Below are 25,709 nucleotides of genomic sequence, written 5' to 3'. Positions count from 1 at the left end.
CTAAAGAATAATAAAGAAGAGTAAACCTAGTGATTACTTAGTATTGTTTTACACAGTTGTTTCACTTACCCCATATGATTTCTAAGAAAGGGTTAGTGGCATGGCTCTTGTAAAATTAATAGCACACAGAAAGTATTTAATAAGTGCTAAATATTTTTACCTTTAGTTCCTTTAAAGACTGTGATTCAGTCAAATGTTCTATAACAGAATCACATGACATACTTGGGTAAATTCAAGCATGTAATAGTTGTATCCATTTATTCCACTAGTCGTCGTCGTCGTCGTCTTTTTTTTTTTTTTTTTTTTTTTTTGGAGACAGGATTTTGCTCTGTCACCCAAGCTGGAATGCAGTGGCATGATCATAGCGCACTGAAGCTTGCGCTCCTAGCCTCAAGGGATCCTCCCACCTGAGCCTCCTGAGTAGCTGGGACTACAGGCATGCGCCATCATGCATGGCTAATTATGTGTGTAGGGGAGAGGACTGGGGGAAGATGAGGTCTGACTGTGTTGCCCAGGCGTGTCTCGATCTCCTGGCCTCAAGTGATTCTCCTGCCTCATCCTCCCAAAGTACTGGGATTACAGGTGTGAACCACCATGCCCAGCCATTCCACTAGTCTCAATTGAACACTTGGAATGTGCCAGTTAGTGAGCCAGGTGCTGGGGATTCAGGGATGAGCAAGTCAATAAAGTCCTGCCCTGTAGAACCGACGTGAGGTGGACTCCTCCATGAAAAAGGTGTGGCAATGCCTAAGACTTGGTAAAACGGTACATTGGATACATGAACAAATACAATCAACTGTGCATTTTCAGAAGGGTCACTTTGCATACCACATCTGTCTGAAGTAGTAAAGGATTTGAGTGACTAAAACCAGCCGTGATATAGTAGAACTCTGGCATTTTCAAATAAGTCATCTCCAAGTGTGATGTATTGCCTGAGTTGTTTCAGAGAGTTGGTAAAAGTGGTGCACTTGGTGGTACTTGCCAACTTTAACCCTGGGTTGTGCTAGGAAATGAAGTTTAGTAGGACAAGGACCCGTAGTAGTATGTGTTAAGAAAGGGCCATAGAACAGTAAGTTAATAGTGTTTCCTTCTCTCTCCCCTAGAGTATTTTGGGCACATTTATACCTATTGCAGGGTGGTGGTGGTGGTGGTGGTGGTGGTGGTGGTGGTGGTGGTTGTTCTATGCTTATTGATTTAGCCTATCTATTTATAAGTATAATTCAGAATATAAATATAGAACAAGTCTCATAAGGAAGTTTATCTTTAACTCAGACATTATATCATTAATACTTTAAATCTCATTATACCATTATAACCTGAATGCTACATTTTTCTTCCTGTATGGAGAGCTTAGAGAAAAATTGTGGTCTGATGTCTTCATCCATTCACTTGTCATCAGTGTACATAATGATCTCAAATATCCAAAAATGGTTATATTCAGCTGCATATTTCTAAGAAAATAGATATATCCACAGCAGGTTTTTAAATTCTGCATACTTGGATGTAGGACACAGGGATTCATTCCCTGAGAGTTTTGGAAGCTGAGGACACACCCAGGTTTTGTTTTCCAGGGTAGAATTCAGTACAAATCAGCAGTTGTGGATACTGAACTAACTGTTTCACCCACATGATCTCATTTATCTGCATAATAACCTGATGAGGTAGGTATTGTCACTCTGCGTTACAGGTGAAGAGACTGAGACTTCGTGGTTAAGTCATGATGACTAGCAAGCGGTCAGTTTGGAACTTAGTGTCAAAGTCTGATGCAGGGGCCTTTTGCTGGTAACCACTGTGCCATACTGTCACCCAGTAGAAGGATTCTAATCACATCCTTGTTCTCGTCTTTATTTTCTAAATTCTCTATAATAAACACGAATCAGTTTTAAATTGAAAAAAATCTCAGCCAATATAACTTAAAATGGGTAATGCAGTTAGATTACAAAAACATGTATTTGTGTGTGTGGTATGAAAATATAAAACTACATGAACCTGAACACTGTAACCCTATGTTTAGCAATTAAATAGATACTATAATCCATGCTTTTTAAAATGCAATAGACATATAGATATTAAGGTTTCTGCTTCAGTTATTTTTCTTGGGAAAATAACACCTATTGATTTAACTTCCTTAGTCCCAGATTCTAAATTGATTTTCTTATTTCATTGTCAACATAATTAGGGATTTGTCTTTTAACAAAAGCAAAGCAAAGCATAGTCTTCATCTTGGTAGACATTTATGTATATAGGAAGGTCATGGGTGATTTTTTAGGAAGTTCGGTGATTAAAGAAAGAGATACACGAGTGGCTAGCAGATTCAGCACAGGCTTTTGATGATAGTGGGGATTTGAGTGTTCTTTTCCCCTTCAATGACACAATTTTATTTGTGATTGAAGGGGAAAAAAGTGTTCTGGGAGACTAATTGTAGATCATTGAATCAGCGAATTGAAGATTGTTCTTTAGACCTCTTTAGAGGTCTTGCCTTAGTGAGTGTTGAGTAGAACTCAGAAATCTGTATTTTTAACACATGACCTAAGTGAATTTTATGATCAGGCATATTTGAGAACTGGGCTAGAATAAAGCTTACATGAAAAAATGCAGTAGGAAGTGAGGTTGTAAAGCTGGATCGAGTCCAGAATGTGGAAGCTTAGATCTTAAGCCATGGGGTTGGGGTGTGGTGCTGTGAGCCGTAAGGAGCCATGACAGGTGCCCTGTAAGCAGAGAAGCAACTGTAGAAGTTGGCTCAGGAGTGGGCAGTAGAAGACAGTCTGAAGGAGGAGGTCAGGCTGGCAGAAGCTGTTAAAGACATCTAGGCCTGGGGTGATGGGGATCTGAACTAGAACTGTGACAGAGGCATAGGGCAGGGGACAAGTGACATTGAAGTGCTAGACTTGGCAGAACCTAGTAAGTGATGGGACATGGGAGGGAAAACAGAAGGGGGAAAGACAGCTGGAAGGGTTGGAGGCTGTGTGGACAGAAGGATGGTAGTACCTTTACGGAAACTGGTGGGAACTGGAAGGGGCCTGTTGTGGAGGGAAGATCAGGAGTTCATTAGGATGCATGTGGGTTTGAAGTTCCATTGGAATTTCTGTTTGAAGGTGTCTTCTCAATGGAGGTGATTGTGGAAGCTGTGTGATAAGATGAGATTGCCACGGAGGACGGAGGACGTGACAGAGAGAACAAAGGAGCCCTGGGGAATCCTGGGGGAGCAGTTACAGGAACAAGTGGAGGATGCAGAGAACTGTGAGAGGAGGAAAAGAAAGTGCTGTCCCAGGAACCAGGAAGGTGGAGGTGGTCAGCAGTTCTGAATGCTGCAGAGAGGTGAAGGAAAATAAGGACTTACAAAAAGACATTGGGTCTAGCTTGGTTTTCACAGTAAGAGAAAAAGCTGGACAGTTAGAATTAATGAGTGAAGGGGTGATGAAGAAGTGCAAGTGGGTGATTTTTCAAAGTTTGGTTGTAAAGGGCAGGAGGACACACATAGCTTGGGATGTGCAGAGGCTTCTGAGGTCAGTGGAGTCCTGTGTCTATTCAAAAGCTTAGTGTGGAGGGGGAGAAAAATATTGAAAATGCACAAGGAGGATATGAGTCATGAAGGATTCTGAGGGCAGTGGTTCACAAAGACAGCTTTTCATTTGGTGCACATTTATTGTTCATATATCAAGTATCAGGACTGTGTCGAGGCTACAGAGATAAGACTCACTCTTAATCTGTAAGTAACGCAAGAGAAGAATGAAAGTTGACAGTGTGGATTTGAGCCTGGATGACTGGGAGGGTAGTGGCCCCCACAGATCAGGGAGGACTTGGCCTGGAAACAACCCCTGAGCATCAGGATGAATGCTGGATTGGAATGGCACACAGCATCTGGGGAGGGCTGGGGAGGACCCTGTGAAGGACTTGGTCCTGTAGTTGTCCTGTGTAAGATAGGTGGTGGTCTTCCTTCCCTATAGGCAAGGAGGCTCATCTCAGGTGGAGGGACCGGCATGGGCAAGTACTTGCAAATGTGTTGGAGAGTAATTGTTTGTGTGATTTAAATAGAGGGAAGATATGCAGAGGTGGGCAGGAGCCAGAGCAAAAAGTGTCTCTGTCTTGATGAGGAGCTTGAGCTTTCCCCCACCACCTACAAATCAGGAACTGTGATAAGAATTTCAGCAGAGATATGCAGCGACCAGTTTGCCTTTAGAAAGAGCTCCGAGACAGCAGTGTGGCAGTGTGTTGTGGTTTAGAGGGACAAGACTGGAAGCAGGGATCGGGTCGGTGGACTAGTAGTTGGCAGACTTTGCTGTGCAAGTGAGGATAGATGGGAACAAAGGCAGAGCAGGCAAAGAATAGGTAGAAGAGAGATTTACGAGGCGGGGTTGACATGACTTATGTTTGGCTGTGTCCCCACCCAAATCTTATCTTGAATTGTAGCTCCCATAATCCCCACATGTCGTGGGAGGGACCTAGTGGGAGGTAGCTGAATCATGGGGGCGGGTTTTCCCATGCTGTTCTTGTGACAGTGATTAAGTCTTATGAGATCTGATGGTTTTATAAAGGGCAGTTCCCTTGCACATGCTCTTTTGCCTGCTGCCATGTAAGATGTTGCTTTAGCTTCTCCCACGCCTTCTGCCATGATTGTGAGGGCTCCCTAGCCATGTGAAACTGGGAGTCCATTAAACCTCCTTTTCTTTATAAATTACCCAGTCTCGGGTATTTCTTCATGGCAGTATGAGAATGGACTAGTACAACTTAGGTCTTGAAAGATTTTCATGGGAATGGGAGTTTGAGAAGATGGTGAAGGATAAGGAGAGCTTTATGGAAAAGCTCGGTGTTGACTCCCTGCTTTCTGACTTAGAGACTGTTTGAAAGGTGGGAGAAACATTTCCTGGGAAAGATGCTGAACATTCTGAATGTGTTGAGCTGGAGATGCTTGCAGGGCTTCCAAGGGGAGATGCACAGGAGACCAATATGCATGTCTGCAAATCACGGGAGAGTATGATCTGGAGAGAGAAATATGTGTGTCCAACCACGGGAGGGACAGCTGAGAACATTGTGTGCAAGAGATTCTGTACCCTGGGAGTCTGTAGCCTGCACACAGCCTCTTGACTCAAGAACAGATTCTCCTCCATACTCTGAATTTTCTGAGTGCCTTTTTGCCCTTCTGCTTTTAGCCATCTACAATGCGGCCATTGGACTCTTATTGGGATTAGGCAGGGAAAGAAAAAAAAAAATGATGGTACTCAAATATACTTAGTTTTACTAATGATGAGCAGATATGATAAGAGGATTGGATCCTTAGATAAAGAAGCTTGGGTCCTGCAGTGTGACCTGGGTTACTTGTGACACTTAGTTTCTGTCAAAACCTGTTCTCCTCTATCTTACCATGGATTCTGAAGCTTGAATTTTTTAAACTGTATTTTATCTTTATTCACCATGTGAGAATATACAACTATGTCATTTCTTGTTTGTTTTTAAAATCGGTGGCTGGCCCTTATTAGGAAAATATATGAATTAGAATACATGGTCTTTCAGAGCCATTTACAGGTAAATCTATGTTATTTATTTTGCTGCTCTGGCAGTCTCCTGTTAATATGAAGTGAATTAACAAGATAGAATTTATGGCCCTTTTCAATATTGAATTGGATCACAGTTGAGACATTGCCCCTGAAATAAAACTCCTGTCTGGAGCATTTTTACAGTGGAGCTTCCAACATTGCTTTCCTTGAGGACTGAGAATTGTCCTGGTGATGTAAGGAACAGGTGTCTGATCCCTGTGAAGATGGTGTTTTCTGTTAGCAATAGGAAAACATAGACGTTCCTACTCTGTCCTTTTGGCTGAAACAGCAGCATCTAAATCAGAGCTTGTTTAAGTGGATATGATGGCTCTAAGAGAGACCCTGACAAGAATGGTTATAGATTTCAGAGTGTGGACCACATGTGGATTTTAGGGGTATCCTGTTTTGAATAAAAGTAAACTGAAAAAGTCATTTTTGAGACAGTAGGACAAAATTGAACATACACTGATATTAGATTCTAAGGAATTATAGGTAATTTTGTTCTTTGGGAAAATGATATTGTGATCATGTTTTTAAATGTCCTTATCAGAGAAGCATACCGAAGTAGTTGCAGGTAAAATGATACGATGTTTGGGATTTAGTTTAAAAATACTGAAGCAAAAGAGTTGGAATGTATAGATAAAATCAGATTGGCAGAATGTTGATAATGTTGAAGGTGAGTAAAAGAGGTTTGTTACACTATTTTCACCTTATGCATTTATGAACACTTCCATTAAAACAAGGTAACAAAAATGAATATAGTAGCCACGAAGAAGAGAAAGTTGAAGGCCCATTTCTCTCTCATTTTGACACTTCCTGTGGCACGCCTGTCAAGTCTTTCTGTACATAGGGTGAAAATTGTTCTGCCTTTCTGACCCAATAACTGAGGAATCTGACACCACAGCTAAACAGTTTGTGTGATGACAACACTGTCCCACCAGGACTTGGGGCAGCTTTCTGGCCGTGCCTGTCTCATCTGCCTCAGAGGCTCTAGCCTTCAGTGGAAATGGGAATTCAGGGGATTCCTTGTCTCCTTATATTTTTGTGATTTTTGAATATGAGAAACATGAGAAGATAACTTGGGTGGAGTGAGCTTTAGAGATGGAGTTGGAGAGGGTAGAGGTTTAAATGTGGGGCATGTTTCTGCATAGAGACCTTGTGATGGCAGCCATTGGCTCTTTCCTATCAGTTTAAACTTGTGCTGGAATCAGACTCTTCAGTCTTTCAAACCAAAGTGTAAGTCTGTGCTGTATTGTGTGTGTGTGTGTGTGTGTGTGTTGTGTGTGTGTTTCTAACCTCACATCTGAAGTCTCTGCCCTTTGCAGACAGCATGATAGTGAAATGAGTTGATTACAAGGGGAAAATGATTTTAGTGAACCAACATGGGTCTGTTTGCTTCTTTGAATTATTCCCAGCACGATAAGATGTTAATATGTCATCTCAGAGGCAGATGGGCGCATCTATTTTGATCATCAGCTCTGTCATTATTTGGCGTTCAGAACCATGCCTTGCCTCACAGGATCTTCAAGATACTTAGAGGAAGGCCCAGAGTTTTCTTGGCACCGGCTGCTGCTTTGCTTAAGCAGATGGAATAAATTAAGCCCCTCAGCCTCCCTGTACTCATCACTGTTAACCACATCCCCACAGCGAAAAGGCCAATGATGGCAAAAGATGGTTGTTTTCTGAGGACATGGTAAAATGCCTTTGAGTCTCAGGGTGAGACTCTTGGCCCACAGTGTTCCTGTGTGTTATGTTTTAGCCTAGGGTATTTATTCATTGACTTGTTCAACTAATATTTCTACAGTATCTGTTGTGCACTAGTAGTGTCTGTGTTGAGTGCTGGTTTGCAGAGGTGAACGGTTTCAGAGCAAGGTTTTCTGTTGACTGCCCTGAGTTTCAGTTATATTGGATCTGGGGAACCAAAGGTTTCGGAAACTAATGGAGTCCTCTTTACTTTTTGTTTTCTTCATATCCCTTCAACGGTTCTAGGATATGGTGTCACTAGCTCCTGACATCTCTCTCTAAATGTAACTGTATCTTACTTTCAGGGCACATGCTTTCCCACTTCTTAATTTTCTTATATGCTAGAACATTTTCTCAATATCTTTGGAAATTTGTAGCAAATGCCACCTTAACAAAAACAACAGTATCTATTATTCTGTGGATAGAATGCAGAAGAACACAAACTCAGCTACCTCTTAGAGGAATGGAAAAGCAGAGTATTAATAAATGTGAACTCATATCTTTACGTTACTATGCATTCAAAACCTTGAGGACGGTTTCGTTGACTGAACCAAATAGCTTGTTATAAAAGTGAGTCTCCATTCCAGAATTTGTTGCATAAAAATAAAATATTAGGCCAGGCGTGGTGGCTCATGCCTATAATCCCAGCACTTTGGGAGGCCGAGGCAGGTGTATCACGTGAGGTCAGGAGTTTGAGACCAGCCTGACCAACATGGAAAAACCCTGTCTCTGCTAAAAATACAAAATTAGCTGGGTGTGGTGGCGGGCGCCTGTAATCCCAGCTACTCGGGAGGCTGAGGCAGGAGAATTGCTAGAACCTGGGAGGCGAAGGTTGTGGTGAGCTGAGATTGCACTATTGCCCTCCAGCCTGGGCAACAAGAGCGAAACTCTGTCTCAAAAAATACATATATTAAAAATGTTAGAAATCCTAAGTTGTTACATGTATTGCAATAAACGCAGGTGAAAATAAGTTGATGTTCTTGATTTGACCGTATTGTCATGTTAAGGTTTTAGAAATATTTTTCATTTTTTAGTTCTTAAAAAGTTCTTAGGCAACTTACCTTTCCATTGAAAGTCACATCTTTGTACCTTGTTTAGAAACAGGAAGTTGTTACTTATACTTTCTGTTGTATATACTTTTATGTTGTTTACATTTTTTAAAAGAAGTATGTTTTTAATTTTTAGATACTTCTGTTTTGACTGACAGTGTAACTCATAATGATAAAAATTCAAATGATGCAAAACCTTTACTAGACGAAGAAGGCAGGGAGAATGTTGCTTTTACACTCCTGATATTCCTTTAGCAAAACATTCTTGGACACTCTTTGCCTAGGGACTTATCTGATTAATGAATTTGGAGGGAAACATCAGGCACAAAAGTGTGGCCCACCCCTTCTTCCTCACTTTCTCCTGGAGCTGGCCTGCTCACCCAGGGAGGTGCCCTTGGTCACTGAGGACCGCCTGTGTGAGGGAGGAATGTGCTGATTAACATTGCTGGGAGCTCTAGGGAAGTCTCTTCAAAATCTAGAGATCAGTTCCTCAACTGAGAAAGAAAGACTTAAGCCACAATCTCAGATGTCACCTTTATAAGTAATAAGGGTGATTTTTGGTCCTTTTATGCTTATTGATCTTATTTCTAAATTATTTTAGCGATAGGGAGGAGGAGAGAGGGTTATTTATTGGGCCTCCTTGAAGTGTACAACATAGTGAAAAAGTCCCACTTTCAACCCAGTAGGCATTACCACATCCTGTAAATGCTTCCCGAAATGCTCTGTGCATGTACAAACGTATCTAGAAATGTGTATGTGTGCCTCTCCTCATTTTCTTTTACACAGTGGTGGATGCTGTTCTCTATTAGCCTTTTCTACTTACTATATTTTGATGGTCTCTGATGCTTGTTACTGGCTGCATACTATTCCATAATAGGGATTTGAATTAATTTTATAACCAGGAAGAATAAAAACATGCTTCTATTTGAAACTCACACTCTGATAAACAGTGAGGAACTGTGAAGTTCTGCTGCTGGGGGACAGGATGGCAACTGATTTCTGTACCTTCTTTTTCACATGGAAGAGGCATATCATATATCTCTCTCTCTATGCAGGTGGTAGACTTGAGTTGGTCCTTGATAATGGAGACCACACTGAAAATTGACTATGTATTGACCTACTTTTTCAGAAAGCCTGTTGCTGCCATTTATCCAGAAACTGTAAGCTGAGTAATAGACCAAATGTATCTTTAGGGCAGTTAGTAATCATTTTTATGAAGAAACCCCCTTGGTAGTGACATTTAAAAGTTATTCTGAAATGTTTGCATACATTTGTATGTTGAAAAAAAATCAGATATCTTAGTGAAATTAGAATATTAGGAATATTTCTGTATTATATCTTGTGAGTCTGAATGGAGTTTCCATTCCACAAAAATCAATGCATTTGAGTGTCTTTCCAGGTTTTTTCTCAGGTCATTAATCCCTAAGCAGATGTAGTTCTTGACAGGAGGTTTTCCAAGGTGGTGGTGGTGATTACATTTCTTAGATTTAACATAAATGATGTTTAACCAGTAACTAACCCCTGATCTTTATTTCAGGTGTCTTTGTAGGGTAAGAATTTACTCTCTGTTAAGTTATGGTAATTCATATCATCTTAGTTTTCATTTTGTTGTCCTTTTAGTTCAGTTTCTCTTAGTATTTCACTTAGAGACATTAACATATTCCATGATCAAAAACCAGTGGATGCTATTATTAGTACTGCTCTTCTGCTAGCTAATTTGCCTTTTGTTTATAAATACCAATAGCTAGCCTGCTGGATTTTAGTGTATCAGTCAGGCTTCAACAGGAGAAGCAGAACCAGTAGGAGAGACCTATAAAGAGATATATTGCAAGGACTTGGCTTGTTTGATTATGGGGGCGGTCTAGGCAAGCCTAACATTCGCAGGGTAGGCTGTCAGGAAGGGCAAGCTGGAACTCTAGGGCACAGCTAAAGCTGTTGTCCCTAGATGGAATTTCTTCAGAGAAGCCTTAGCTCAGCTCTGAAAGCTTTTCCACGTATTGAATCAGGCCCACCCAGATTATCAAGGATAATTTCCCTTTGCTTAAAGTCAATTATGGACTTAATCACATCTACTGAATGCCTTCACAGCAATGCCTAGCTTAGTGTTGGAGGGAGTAACTGTGGACAGTAGCACAGCCAAGCTGACAACTAAAACTGACCATCGCAGTGTGCTTCTCTGTTGCTTGTCAGAAATCTTCTGGTTCCAGCCCTGCCTGGAGCCATATTTAGTTGGCTGTGTGCTTCTGTTTCTCTTCGCCACCCTTCTTTCTCCTACAAGTAAGCTAACTCTTAACTTACTGCTGTATCCAAAGCAACCTCGACTCTGCTGTGGAGCCAAACATTTGGTTTCTGCATTTTCCTTTGGTCTTACATGATGTGTGTTTTCTCTTCTGTGCTATTTGTCTTACCAGGACAGAGTGTTCCTATTGTTTTCTTTATTAGCTAAAGTTACAGATCAGCTTGGCACCCTTTCCAGCAGGAGCTTTAGTTTTCAAAGACAATAGTTGCAAAATCGGACTCTGCTTTCGTGGCTCTTAGCTGTTGCCATTGTTCTTTGTTGCCCTCGCTTGGGGAAATGCCATATTGGAGGTTTGATAGGACTGACGCAGAATAAGAAATCGAATTGCTTCTCTGTGCTTTGTGCTGCCTCCTCAGAATAGTTCCTTTCCAACTTCCAGAACATTCTCTTTCAAGACACTGCCCTTTCATGTTGGATTTCCAAAGTTACAATATTCCATTCTCATTATCTGAAGAGCAACGTTTGTCAAATTTGCTTCTCTTCCCATTAGAAAATATTCAGGCATGATAAGGAAGTTGCTATAAGTGTGTCTTTCACCAAGCTAGCCAAGTGTTTTTCATTATTATTATTAAATTATAAAGTCTTTGTTTCTCTAGAATTTTTTTCTAATTAACTTTTTCATATCCTCTTCCTTTGTTCTACCCGTTTATATTATAGAAAAAGGGTATGCCAAATGTTAGCAGAACTAGTAGAGCTTTAAATTCCAAGAAGCCAAGAAAAAAAAAGTTAATGGGAATCACTGACTAAAAGGTCCAAGATTTAGCTCTTGCCATTTGCCTGTGATTAATAGAAACGGGCATTTTTCCTCTTGGTATACTTTAGTGTATAATAACATAGTCAGATGGGATATTTTGTAAGTATAAATTAAAATCTGAATGTTCAGAGGCCTGGAGTATACACAATTAGAAAACATGACCTAAAGTGTGTGGTAGGGTCTGTTATCTGGTATGACAAGGGCTGTCAAATATGACCTTCTAATTTTCAAAGCATCACTAGGTGTACAAAGTGAAAACAAATTCAGTAAATCCCGTATCGCCATCGTTACCTTGATCATCCATTTCTGTGTAACAAATCGCCCTAGACTAAATGGCTGAAGACCCCAGCAGTCCTTCAGTAAGTCTCCCAGTTTCTGTGGGTCTGGGATTCAGACTGTTCAGCTTCTCATGTCATGACACTGCATCAGATGGTCAGGCCATCTGGGGACTAGCCTGGGCTACCTCACAGCATAGGGATCTGAAGGCAGTTGGAATGCTTCATGACACCTAAAGACTTCCAATGAGTATTCCAGTGAGCAAGATAGACGTTACATCACCTTTTCCGACCTGGCCTCACTTCTGCCTCGTTTCTGTTGGTTATAGGTAAGACACAAATCCACCCAGATTCAAGGAGAGAGCATTGGACTCTCTCTGTTGGTAGTGAAGTAGCAAGATTCTTGAACACGTGGGGCAGGAGATATTGTCACACGCATATTTGGAAAAAACAATTTGCTCTCTCTCTCTACCCTCTGACCACAACAACTTATATCTCTTCCATGTCTAAAATATGCTTTTGAGCTTTTAAGACTCTCCAAAAGTTTCATCCTGTGGCAGCTCCAGGCTCAGCCTCAGGCTCAGGCTCAGGCTCAGGCTCAGGCTCAAAATCATGACCTTGTCCTCTGAATCAGATCTGGGTACAGAGGAGGCTCCTCAGGACTGGTGCCATGGGTACAGCTCCTTGATTTTTCAGTCTTAAGGCCTGTGAACTAAAGAGACAAATATCCGTTGGACTCACACTCAGGATGCGGCAGGAAGATACACATCTTAAAGATTTGCCCAAAAGGGGGGAAACGGGAGCACACAGGTCCATGGCAGTTCTGGAGTCAAGCCAGGCATGTGGGGCCAGCTCCTTGATCAGGGCTCTGTCCAGTTTTGCTGTTTTCTGAGGCTCTTGGCTCCCCTCTCAAGTTCTGATTTTTAAATCATCCTTCTTTTTACACAAGAAAGAATCAGCATTTGCAGCTAAGGAGCCGTCTCAGACTGCTTCCTGCCAGCAAAAGTTTAGGATCTGAAGGCCTCTTTTTATTTTGTATTCTGTTTCTTTTTGTCTAACCTGGCAGTATTTTGTAGTACAATGTCAAAAAAGGTAGTGGGTTTTCTGTGAATCTTGTTGGGTTCACTCCATTAGAGAAGATCCATGACCACAAGATGCTTTGTCTACCATGGGCTCCCTGTGAGACGCCTAAGGGGCAGTACTCTGTGATTCTTGGAATCCCTGTTATTTAATGCAGAGGTTCTGCAACGCAAGCTCTTAAGATCCTCAGAAGGCGTTATGGATGTTTGAAGGTGTCTGCAAGGCACCACCTTAGATCTTTCTGAATTCTTAAAAGGTTGTACAGTTTCACCCTGGGTTTGATTTTTGCTCTGAAACCATTTCTTGGCTTGAGAATTGTTTGATGTCTGGAGAGATTGGGAATGAGAAACAGGTTTATATTTAACAGTTTATTCTTTAGCTCATCTCTCTCTGCTCACATCTTATCATAGGTAGTGAGCAGAACCCAGGTGTCACTTGAAGTGGCTGCCTGGAAATCTCTTTAGCTAGATCATTGAGTTCATTAGGTGAATTTCCACTTCCCACTTTACCGTAGATGTCAGTGTTGCTAAACTCTCTGTCACTGCACAACAGGGTCCTCCTTTCCTCTAGCTTCCAGGAACATTTCCCTCACTTTTCTTTAAGCCCTCACTGACAACCTTCTTAAAACAACAACAGTCATTTCATTATCTCGCACTGTTACTATGTGTCAGGAATTCAGAAAGGGCTTGTCCTGACTTGGGGTCTCTCATGCTTTCTGTCAGCCATGTTGGAAGCAAGTCTGATTGTCATAGGGCTAATTGTTGTTGTTTGAAGTCACTCAGTTTTGGGGTGATTAGTTACATGTCAGTAGTGACTGGAGTGATTAACATGCTGATTTCTTTCTGGCTTTTGTTATCCTCAAGTCCTAGCACATCCTCTGCTCTGCTTTCAGAAATCCAGATTTGCTCATTCTCCCTTCCCCCCACCGTGCCCACATGAAAGCTTTCCATGTTTTCCCATTGTCTGATTTCTAACCCTCTGACTGGTGTAAAACAGGGATGTGAACTCACAGGCCGAATTTGTCCCAAAGACATTAATTTTTAGACTGTCTAGAGAAAGTTTTTTTTTTTAACTTGATATGTTAACATTAAAATAAGTCAAGAGCATCACATAAAAATCCAAATTATACACTTCTCTAGAAGAATCAGAAGATCTGGATATGCTGGGGCTGTCTCCCTGTGGCAGCCGTCAGTCAATGCTGGGTGCCTTCTTATGGTGGGACAGGTGCTCCTCAGGTCACCCCAGTCCTCACTTGGCCAGCTTTTCCTTTGCATTTTTTGCTTGCCACATTACATGAATCAGTAGAACGTGCTAAGTTTTTGCTTTCTCTGCATGCTGGGCTAATGCTGTAGCAGCTACCCTTCCATACTGTCCCTTGATATAGATAGTCATCCTCTCTTCTGCAGATTCCCATGATTTATATCTTTTTTATAGTATTCATGTCTTTTTTAAAACATTTCTAGCTTAAATGTGTGTGCACCTGTCTGGACTGTGAACTACTCCAAGGTGTAAGCTTTTGTTTTATTCATCTTTGGTTTAGAACTTGGTAGACGAAGGTAGTTAGTCAATAAAACTTTGTTGACCAAATGAATTAAGAAGTGGTTTTTAAAAAATGGCTAAAGCAAGCTCTCTGCCCTGAAGGAGTATATGGTTTGATATGTTATCTGTCCAATGTAACACGAAAGTAGAATGACATAAAGGTACAGGCAAAATTTCAATTGGGAGGATTGACAAAAGCTTCTTAGCTTAAAAAAAAAAAAAGGAGAATGTGGAAGGGCAGATCAGGCCAAGGATATAGCTAATACATACGGGAAATGGTAGAGTCACAAAAATATGTAACTTGTACATAACTGGATTGTAGGGTATCTAAAGGGATGTGGTAGAAAATATATAAACAAACAATTTTGGGCTGGATTATAAATAGATGAATAGATTTGGGTTGGGAGAAGCATTGAGGATATTCATGATAATAGCACCTGTCATGTCTTGAGTGTTTATTATGTGGCAGGCATCATATTAGGAGCTTTATATGACCATGCCCCTGGTGAACATGATGGCAATGGGGATTAGGCTGAGATTCAAAGGCATTAACTAAGACAACACTGGTGAATTGTCAGAATGAGGCTGGAGATGGAGGATTAACAAATGGGTCAGGGGTGGCAAACTCAGCTTTGAAAAGTTGATAAGGTGTTTATATCCAACAGAACACTTGGAAAACAAGACTAAGAAATGCAGTTTCCAAGGATATCAACTTAGATGAGGGCAGGGAGCCCATGGAGAAGGTGTGTGTTCACTAAGGGCAACAGCGTCTAGTGAGCTGAGAACGTGTACTGGGCTGGGAGCAGTCACATTCATCGTGGAGACAGAACAAAGAACAGTTGGAGACACAGAAGGACAAGAGAGGTAGGAGGAGAAACATTATGAACACAGATTTGGAAAGAGCTTAAAGGGGAAGAATGGAGTTCAGCAATGTCTACAAGATAGTGTTATGGCCACAGGGAAGAGCATTGAATTACACTATTAGGAAGTCATTAAATCTCAAAGGGAGAGAGAGTAGTTTTGGTGGCCTAGTGGGGACAGATATCATTTTGCACAGTATTAAAGTGTGAGGATAAGATAGGAAGTGAGGGCCATTATTGGAGACTATCTTTAGCAAAACGTTGACAGTGAAAGAGAAGAGTGATGGAGTAATTCTTAAGGAAGAATGAAAATCAGTGGGGTCCCTGGGGTTCTTTTAGTAGAAGTATAAGAGAGACTTAAGCATATTTACAGATGGATGTAGAGGAGTCAGGGCCTGGCTGTAAGTGTCTTGAAGGAAGGAATAAGTGAGTAGATACATGAGGAGTGCTCCCAGAGGCATTGGTCTTGTGAAGAGAAGGACTCTGCTGTCTTTGTACACCACAGGAAAAGAGGGTGAGAGTGTGAAGTTTATTAGGAAGATAGAGGCTGTGAGTATGTATTAGTATGTTTTTGTGCTGCTGATAAAGACATACCCGAGACTAGGCAATTTACAAAAGAAAGAGAGGTTTAATGGGCTTATATAAGTTCCATGTGGCTAGGGAGGCCTCACAATCATGTCTGAAGGCAAGGAGGAGCAAGTCACATCTTACATGGATGTCAGCAGGCAAAGAGAGAGCTTGTGCAGGGGAACTCCACTTTTTAAAACCATCAGATCTTGTGAGATCTATTCACTATTATGAGAACAGTGCAGGAAAGACTTGTCCCCATAATTCAGTTACCTCCCACCGGGTTCCTCCCATGACATGTGGGAACTGTGGGAGTTACAATTCAAGATGAGATTTGGGTGCGGACACAGCCAAACCATATAATTCTGCCCCCGGCCCCTCCCAGATGTCATGTCCTCACATTTCAGAATCAACCATGCCTTCCCAAAAGTCAGAACTCATTTCAGCATTAACTCAAAAGTCCACAGTCCAATGTCTCATCTGAGACAAGGCAAGTCCCTTCCATCTATGATCCTGTAAAATCAAAAGCAAGTTAGTTACTTCCTAGATACAGTGAGGGTACAGGAATTGGGTAAATACAGCTGTTCTAAATGGGAGAAATTGGCCAAAACAAAGGGGCCTACAGGCCCCATGCAAATCTGAAATCCAGTGAGGCAGTCAAATCTTAAAGCTCCAAAATGATCTCCTGTGACTCCATGTCTCACATCCAGGTCACACTGGTGCAAGAGGTGGTTTCCCATGGTCTTGTGCACCTCTGTCCCTGTGACTTTGTAGGGTACAGCCTCCCTCCCAGATGCTTTCATGGGCTGGCGTTGAGTGTCTGTGGCTTTTCCAGGCCCACGGAGCAAGCTGTAGGTGGATCTACCATTCTGAGGTCTGGAGGACATCAGCCCTCTTATCATAGCTCCACTAGGCAGTGCCCCAATAGGGACTCTGTGTGGGGCCTCTGACCCCACATTTCCCTTCTGCACTGGCCAAGCAGAGGTTCTTCATGAGAGCTCTACCCCTGCAGCAAATTGCTGCCTTGATATCCAGGTGTTTCCATATATCCTTCTAAATCTAGGCAGAGGTTCCCAGTTCTTGACTTCTGTGCACCTATAGGCTCAACATCATGTGGAAGCTGCCAAGGCTTGGGACTTGCACCCTCTGAAGCTATGGCCTGAGGTGTACCTTGGCTCCTTTTAGTCATGGCTAGAGCAGCTGGGATGCCAGGCACCAAGTCCCTAGACTGCATATAGCAGAGGGACCCTGGGCCCAGCCCATGAAACCATTTTTTTCCTCCTAAACTTCCAGCCCTGTGAGGGGAAGGGCTGCCACAAAGTTCTCTGTCATGCCCTGGAGATGTTTTCCCCATTGTCTTGGTGATTAATTTTTTTTCTGGGGACAGAATCTCATTCTGTCACCCAGGCCAGAGTGCAGTGGCGCCATCTTGGCTCACTGCAAGCTCTGCCTCCCAGGTTCACGCCATTCTCCTCCCTCAGCCTTCCGAGTAGCTGGGACTACAGGCCACCACCACGCCTGGCTAACTTTTTGTATTTTTAGTAGAGATGGGGTTTCACCGTGTTAGCCAGGATGGTCTCCATCTCCTGACCTTGTGATCTGCCTGCCTCAGCCTCCCAAAGTGCTGGGATTACAGGTGTGAGCCACTGTTCCCAGCCAGGATTTTCTTTTCTATCACATTGTCAGGCTGCAAATTTTCTGAACTTTTATGCTGTATTTCCCTTTTAAAACTGAATGCCTTTAACAGTACCCAGGTCACCTCTTGAATGCTTTGCTGCTTAGAAATTTCTTCCACCAAATACCGTAAATCATCTCTCTCAAGTTCAAAGTTCCACAAATCTCTAGGGCCAAAATGCCACCAGTCTCTTTACTGAAACATAACGAGTCACCTGTGCTCCAGTGGATGGACTTGATGCTCTCAGGGTAGCAGAGGAAGTTATTTTAAATGATTGGAGGCCCTACTGTAAGCTGCAGTAGCAGAGAGAGGAAAGGAGAGTTGGGGGTCTGACTCCTGCTCTTGTATCTCCTACTATTGTCACCTCCCAGCTGTATGAGCTTGGGCCGTGGTTTAACTTTCCCTGTATCACAGTTTTACCTCTGAAAAATGGGGCAGTACAATGATTCTGAGCTCACAAGCTACTGTGAAGATTAAATTAGTTAATACATGTAAAATCTGTAGAACATAGTACCTAACATGGTATAAATACCAACTAGGAGCAAGAGGCTAGGCTGGCAATGAGGGAAAGTGCTTCTCAAATGCACAGTGCTTCTCAAACGCACAGTGAATGAGAATATGAAAGTGCTTCTCAAACGCACAGTGAATGAGAATATGACCCCTGGGGGATCTTGCTAAAAAGGAAGATTCTGATTTTGTGGGTCTAGGTGGGGCCCAAGATTCTGCATTTCTAACAAGCTCCCTCCCCGGTGCTGCTGTTGCCCCATCTATGGGCTTCACTTGGAGGAGCAGGGTTGTAGCAGCACTGATGGCCCATCTGGGAGTGCCTGGTGGTCATCTGTAATGGCATCACGCACACTTGACTGGTGTTCTTCTTGGCTGTAGTTCAGGACTAGAGAGTACATGTTGGGGCTGACCCCAGGGTTTGCTTCTCAAGTGTGGATTGGATAGGAAGGTTCATCTGGCCAGGAGACATGGAGACATTGAGTACTAGCAGTTGCAGCATCTGGAGTCAGCTGTGGGTGCCAGGCCTTGCATGCTGAGGAGTAGGAGCCAGGAGGGGGCTGGTGGAAGGGCAGGAGAAGACAGTGAGGCCAGGCAGTAGGTATAGGATGGAGATGCCGAGAGAGGTGATGGCCAGAGAGGAGCAGTGTCAGTGTATAAACTATGGAGACAGTAAAATACTTACTGCTAAAGTCTTACTGAGTCACATTTTGTTAATGTTTCATGACTTAGAAGGCTTTTTGTTTTCTTGGCAGTGCCTCAAGTACATGATAAACAGCAATTAATTAGAAACATTTTTTATACTTTTCATCAGTAGTATGCCTGGTAACAGGAATGTCACTATGTGTTGCTTTCTGCTGGTGCAGTAGGTTCTTGATAGGTGGACCTGAGGCTAGTGGGCTCCCTGGATCACTTGAGTTTCAACTGTAGTCAGCGTGTCGTATGTTCAGCAGGTGGAGGAGAGGCTGTGAGTGCAGGATTCCCACCGAAGGGGTAAAAATCACTCCAAGGAGATTCCCAAGTCCCATTTCCAGGGAGAAGTTAATGTGGCAGTGGGAGAGGCTAGTGGGTGCTTTTTTTTTTTTTTTTTTTTTGGACAGATGGACATGCCAGATTGAGACAAATTCTACTAAGTTTTGGTCAGTATTTCTTTGGGTCACATTCCTCCTTTGTTCAGTAGAGTGTTAGAGTCACACGCCTGCATTTCTGACATATTTAGCATGCTCTTATAGAAACTTTACCTGCTGGTTCTTCATATCCTTCCTCCCAATTCCTGTGTCGGGGCCAGGTGCCTCCTTTGAGTTGCATGGGAATGGTACAACTGTATTTACAGACAGCTCTCGTTTAGAGGTGCAGCACTGGAGTGACGGGTCAGACCGCTTTAGAGACTGTTGTCTACATTCCTGCCATCTCCTCTCTGTGGCTGCTCGTCCTAACCCTGCCCAGTGGCCACCTACATCTTGCCTGTTGGCCACCAGCAGTGGCCAGGAACCATGCTTCTCCTTTGTTCATCTGGCTGAGCCTGCCTTCTTTTCTTGTGGGAATCAGAACTTGAGTGCATTTATTTAATGGGTTGTCATTAAAAATCACATTTAGATAAAGAGAAGAAAATATAAAACGTTTTCTAACCTCACTACTGCCAACTGTGACCTGAAGAATTTGTGAGATTATGAATTCCTGTAGGTATCACTTAAATTGAGCTTGTTTCTCTGAGAAGCAATGGATTTTTAAAAATCCCTGTCAGAGAAAATAGAGAATAAATTCATTCTACCACCTCTTGGCTTTACTAAATGAGCAAATCATTTAGTGGAACAAGAGCAGTATAATAACCAATGAAATTAGAATTCCAAGGGCAAATAATCTCCATTCTCGTCATTGTAGTGGGTGAGGGGAAGATGGAAGCTTTTCTACACTTTTCTTTTTTTTTGAAGTTTTAACTTTGCAAGGTATTATTCAGTTCCCGAATAAGACCATTTGCTAAACTGTGTGAAACTTAGTTGGCTCTAAAAGATAAAACTTGTTTCTCATCATCCCTACAAATTCCCTACAAGGATGTAACTTTGTAAAATTGATTTCTGGTCTCTTTGGTAGACATCAATGTCACATAAATCCACCATGAAACCTGGGTTTCAAATTATGCTGCAAGTTTATTCCTAGGAGTAAGCTGAGGGGACATTCTCAAAGGCAAGTTAGTATTCTTATTCTAGTGACAATTTTACCAATACTATTCCATACATCGGTTTTTGAATGTTCTTTCTCTTAATTTGGTCAACATTTGTATATTTATTTGTTCAACCAATGTTTATTGCTTAAAGGCACATCCCGCCATTTATTTCAATGTCTAGAGCTATCGTCCTAGACATTTTGTTTTATCTTTCTCTCTTCCAGCAAATAAAACAAACAGAGGGACAGCCAGGGCTCTAAACTAAAATAAAAATGGAAGCGGATGGGCATTTTATTGTTTATAGTTGGATTCTGCTTGTGGAAATGAAACTGACAGAGCTTATAAACATAGAGCCAGAGGGGGAAAGGACGTAAACTAAATTTTAGGATGTTAATCTGGACTCTCTCTGGAAAAGAGTATTTCCTTAGTATAATCTCTTGGGTGAGTACTTAAAGAATACTAATTCACCAACTATCCTTGGGTTCTAATTTTAGTAAAGATAGAGTTTTATTCTGTGTCTGATAGATAATTTTACTTTTCACTTCTTAGTTGACAGTATGTTCTGTAATAGACGTGGCTTTAAATTCTTCCTTTTAAATGTAGTCATTAACATATGTTTCTCTATGTTGCTACCACCATGATCAGCGTTGCTAAGAAAATAATTCATTTTATTGTATATGTCAACAGAAAATTATTTTTCTTTAGCGATTTCTGCAGGCATTAAAATGAGCAATCTGTTCTGCAAATCCTGAAGTGCATTTTGGCATTTTTTCTATAGTACTTTGCCAACATCTATAAGCACCATTAAAATCACCATCATTAGAAAAGACTTTTAGAACAACTCAAAATGCAAGTGGAAGAAATATCTGATGCCAAGACCAGAAGGGGTTTTACTAAGTACTATTTCAAAGATAAATTAGTTAAAAAAAATTTTGGGGGGTGGGAAAAAAAAGCTTTTTTTAAAAAAAATAGCATAACTATTTGCAATTACGAAAAAGTACTTTGCACTTTCTTTCTGGCTTTCTGTGTTGGAGCTCAAATCTTCTAGACCAACTGGTCGGGATTACTTTTACAGGTTCTAGATGGTAAGGCCCTCAAATCAAAGCCAACCCCAGCATGCATTTTTTATGACTTCACGCTGGTCTGACGTGTATACTAAACTTAAATATTTAAATGTAAGTTCTGTGCTGTTTCCCTTGGTTTCACTGAAGCTCCTGTGATACAACTAAATAGTGTCTATTATAAAAAGTAGACTTTCTTCACATCGTAGTCTTTCAGTCTTCAAAGGGCATTTTTCGATAACTTCTTGCTGGCGGTTATCATTCAGTGGCATAAGGAGAGTCACATTTGAGTGGGAGTCTGAGGCTTTGTTTCTCGCCTTGCTTTGCCTTCATTACTGCGTGATCTGGGGTCACATTCTGGGCCTTCATCTTCTCATCTGTAAAATGAAGAGATTGCTCTCGATTGTCTGGAAGCTCCCTTTCCACTTGAAGTTTCTCTGAATCCTTGGACCACGGCTGTTAACGTTCACATCATGTTCATCTGCTACAGTGCTTTGTTTAATTACATCTCAGTACATTTTTTAAGCAAATTACTTTGGTCTCACAGGCTCATTCTCAGTCATCCTGTCGTTTTAAAAGTTTTGCTTTTCCAACCACAAAGACATTTGGAAAGCTTGCCCTATGGATTACATCTCTACCCTAGCTCAAAACAATTTGAAATAATGGAGAAGACTGATTATAATCTAGACACTAGCATGGCTGCTGATTATCAAGCTGTGTTCCTAGCAATCTCACAAGTCTCATAAGTGCTACAAAGTGTGTTAAGAATGGTCTGGTGCTGTTTTGTTTTGTTCAAATAGGTTGAGCAGAATCCTGGGGAAATAAGCATAATGTCAGGTTCTGCAAGAGAGTGAGGTGGCAATAGGAGGGTGTTTGCTTTGTTGTCTTAGGTTTTTAGATCGCCCATACCCGTAGTCTAGTACGCTTCATTAGGCTTCCTGATTTCTCTGCCTTTGCTCAGTCAGCAGGACATTGCTTGCATGCACTTCCTTAGGCAATTCGAAGCCTACCACATGGCATTTTATATATGGCAACTAATACAGTGTTAACTGAAGTAAACGTGAAAAATAAGCTTGATCCTTAATTGCTTATGTGTGCAATGTTCTTCCAAAATATTTTGTTTTTCATGTATATAGTAATGCATTTCAAAAAACACAGCATTTTTGGAAAGAGGATGAGTTGGGGAGTCGGAGGCTGTGTAGTCTTTTTGGATCTTGACCTCTAGCTATCCCTGGATTCACAGCCACTCAGGTTATTTTCAGGTTGGTGTGTATGCTGTATAACCCAAGTTGCAGCACCAGTGAAATGGTTCACATTCGACTAGTGAAGAATTGTGTGGGCTTGTTTTGGTTCAGGTAAGAAGAGTTCCTGGGTCAAGTGGTCACCTTCATAAAACCGAAGATGGGGACTGGGAGTGGAGTGACGATGAGATGGATGAGAAGAGCGAAGAAGGGAAAGCAGCTTTTTCTCAGGAAAAGGTAAATGACATTGTTGATGATGAGCTCATCTGTGTAAATTTTATTTTTGTGATCGTGTATGTTATATATATTAATGGATACGTAATTGTTTTACAGTCACGAAGAGTAAAAGAAGAAAATCCAGAGGTGAGCTGTGGCTATTTATCTATTATTTTGCCATTTAATTTCTTTCTTGGGGTATCAGAGTCTGATCCATTTAGGGGAGATGCTTCAAAATCTCACAGAGTAGAAAGAAAGAGGAAAGGCACGTGGACTTTGCAGCTCTTGATTCTGTCTGACTTACTTTGGGCTGAATAAATCCGGGCAAATTACTTTGCTTTCTGAGCCTGTTTCCTCATCTGTCAGATGAGGATGATCCCAGTTGCCATGAGGATTAGCAATCACGTACACAAAACCCTCCCTGGAATCCTTGACACAGACTAGGTAATCAATTAATTTTAACTCTTAGGATTACTGCCTTTAGAAAACATAGTAAGCATACGGGCAAAATGTCTTCCATGGTTTTTGTTTGCAATGAAGTAGATATTAAAATGGTTAGAAACTCTTGGTTGAATCTGTTGGTCTTGGTTTTTAAATCTTCTGAATGATACCTTAGTAGGTTAAGGAGCACTCAGAAAATTTTAACAGCTTCCCTTTGAGGCCTGGTCATCTTTTGATTAAGAGATCATATTTGATTTACTTCCTCCATCTGGTTAATTATCCTAATGCCTAATGACTAATGATAACTGTAGTTCACAAAACTTGCTAATTCTTCTAGAGGAAATTTGAGCATATTTAAATAGCTCCAAATATTTTACAGACCTAGTAATTAATGCATACCTTAATAAATTCTCATTAAGAAAACAAAAAAAACTTTGGGCTATAAATGATATCCATCCCAATTTTTTTTAATTAGCAGACATTTCCTTTTGATTAAATGTAGTACCTCTCATCATTGAGTTTGAAGTGGCAGTGGCCAGCTGGGTCTTGTAAGGAAGAGGGCAGCAGAGCCACAGGCCACCCTTTCTTCTCCTTTTCTTTCCTCTCACCCTTCTGTCTCCATCTTTCATGCCATATGGATAGGTCTTTCCTAGGCATTTTCCAGCTTGCCTGCCTCCCCATGGTAGCTCTCCTTCAGATTTTGTTTTCTCTTCTGTTTATCATTTAATTCACCTCTCCATTTCATACATAAAATAAAAACTTTGGCAAGGTGCGGTGGCTCACTCCTGTAATCCCAGCACTTTGGGAGGCCCAGTCGGGCGGATCACTTGAGGTCAGGAATTCGAGACCAGCCTGGCTAACATGGCGAAATCCTGTCTCTACTAAAAATACAAAAATTAGCTGGGCATGGTGGCAGGCGCCTGTAATCCCAGCTACTTGGGATTATGAGAATCGCTCGAACCTGGGGGGTGGAGGTTGCAGTGAGCTGAAATTGTGCCACTGCAATCCAACCTGGGTGACAGAGCCAGACTCCGTTTCAGAAAAAGTATATATATATATATATATATATATATATATATATATAAAAGCTTTGATCAGAGACCTCATCGCCATTTGTTAGGAGCAGTGGTGATGAGCCCCACATAGAACACATTGGCTACACCGATGTTGTGCTATTTTCAGAATGATCTTAACCACGTATCATGAACTGTGTTTCTCCTTCCTTTCTCTCATTTTATCTAAGGTACAGAGTCTAGGCTTTTCTGCTGTTTCTAAGAGTATCTCTTACTAAAAGTGTCAGTTCTGCTGAGAAATAGAACAAAATAACATGGTTAAAGTAGCATCATCGACTCACAAAGCATGTGTTATTCACTGCAAGAAATCTTCATTGGACGATATCCATTGGATCCTGCCTTGCTAGTAAGGCTGGTGGGTACAGGTCATAAGGATTTAAGATAATCTCTCACTGTGTGCTTGTTGAAATTGCTCTGAAAGCTGATTTGTTATTTGGAGAATAGCAGTATCTTTTTGGCAAGAATATTTTCTGCACAGACAGGAAGGGAAAGACTATGTAGCATGCTGTGAGTTGATCTTCAGGCATCAGTTCTGACCTTCTTAAGTGGGATGTGAAAGTCATAGGTGGTTTACTGCATCTAGACTCATTTGATTTCTCAGCGCCATATGTCTCTTAATGTATTGATTTATAATTAAAGAAGCATATGAATAGACCTCTTATTTCATTGAAAGGATACATGTGTTTGCATGTAAACACTTCCACCAAATTTTAGGAATAACAAGCCCTACCTGTTATTGTACAGCTTCTCAGGCTAGATTTTCGATACCTGTTCCTTTGACAGCCTTGACATTTGATTATCTTGAGCTGTATTAAGAGATACTACAGTGATGCTTCCTGTGTCCTTTCAGCTTTTAATTAAAGTATCCCTTTGCCAACTACCCCAAACTGCTTTCTGTAAGCAAAGCATGAAGTATTTATCTATTATAAAGGAAATTAAAAAGTGTTAAATATGTAAATACTCAGCAAATATGTATTATGTCCCTACTATGTGCCCTGTCTTAGTAGGTTTAAGGGATACATCAGTGAGAAATACAGAGCAAAATCCCTGTCCTTGTGGAGCTCACATTCTTATTGGGAGTAGGTAAACTATATAGTAGCCTTAATAAGGAAGTAAATTATGTGGTTTATTACAATGGAATAGGAGTGATAGAAAGAAACAATGGGATGGCGGCTTCAGGGAGTGTGGTGGGAGGTTACAATTTTAGATGACTTGGTCAGGATAGGCCTTACTGAGAAGAGACAAAGAATAATTATTTGAAAATCATAGGAGAATGACATAGAATAAAAACTGAAAGACTACTTTTATACTGCTCCCCTTTTCACTCCTGTGACTGTCACTTCGTTCCACAGAAGTCATCCGTTTGAACAGTTTTCTTCCAGACCTTTTCTGTTTCTTTCCGTACTAATATGTTCATTAAAAAAATCTAGCATGTCATTTTAAAAACACGAATGGAATTATAAAAACTAGAAAATATTTTTGCAACTTGTTTGATTGTTTTGGCAATCTTTCCACCTTAGGAACTATCGATCTGCCTCTTTTTATTTACTGACACACAGTATTGTATTAGATGAATGAAAATTGTTTATTTAACCATTTCCTTCTTGGTGAGCACTTAGGCTGCTATTACAAAC

The 25,709-nt window shown here is 41.2% G+C and overlaps 1 protein-coding gene across 1 annotated transcript in view; it reads left to right on the top strand.

The window, feature by feature from the left end:
* The window catches only part of STK39 (serine/threonine kinase 39), a 294,181-nt gene that overhangs the window by 151,309 nt on the left and 117,163 nt on the right, over positions 1-25,709 (top strand). Inside the window, exons 11-12 of the mRNA XM_007965255.3 lie at positions 22,460-22,582; positions 22,679-22,708. Coding sequence (XP_007963446.2) covers positions 22,460-22,582; positions 22,679-22,708 — 153 coding nt within the window. The remainder of the gene's footprint in view (positions 1-22,459; positions 22,583-22,678; positions 22,709-25,709) is intronic.

This window comes from Chlorocebus sabaeus, chromosome 10 (assembly GCF_047675955.1).
Source record: "Chlorocebus sabaeus isolate Y175 chromosome 10, mChlSab1.0.hap1, whole genome shotgun sequence".
NCBI lineage: Eukaryota > Metazoa > Chordata > Mammalia > Primates > Cercopithecidae > Chlorocebus > Chlorocebus sabaeus.
This window is presented reverse-complemented; position numbering and strand designations above follow the sequence as displayed.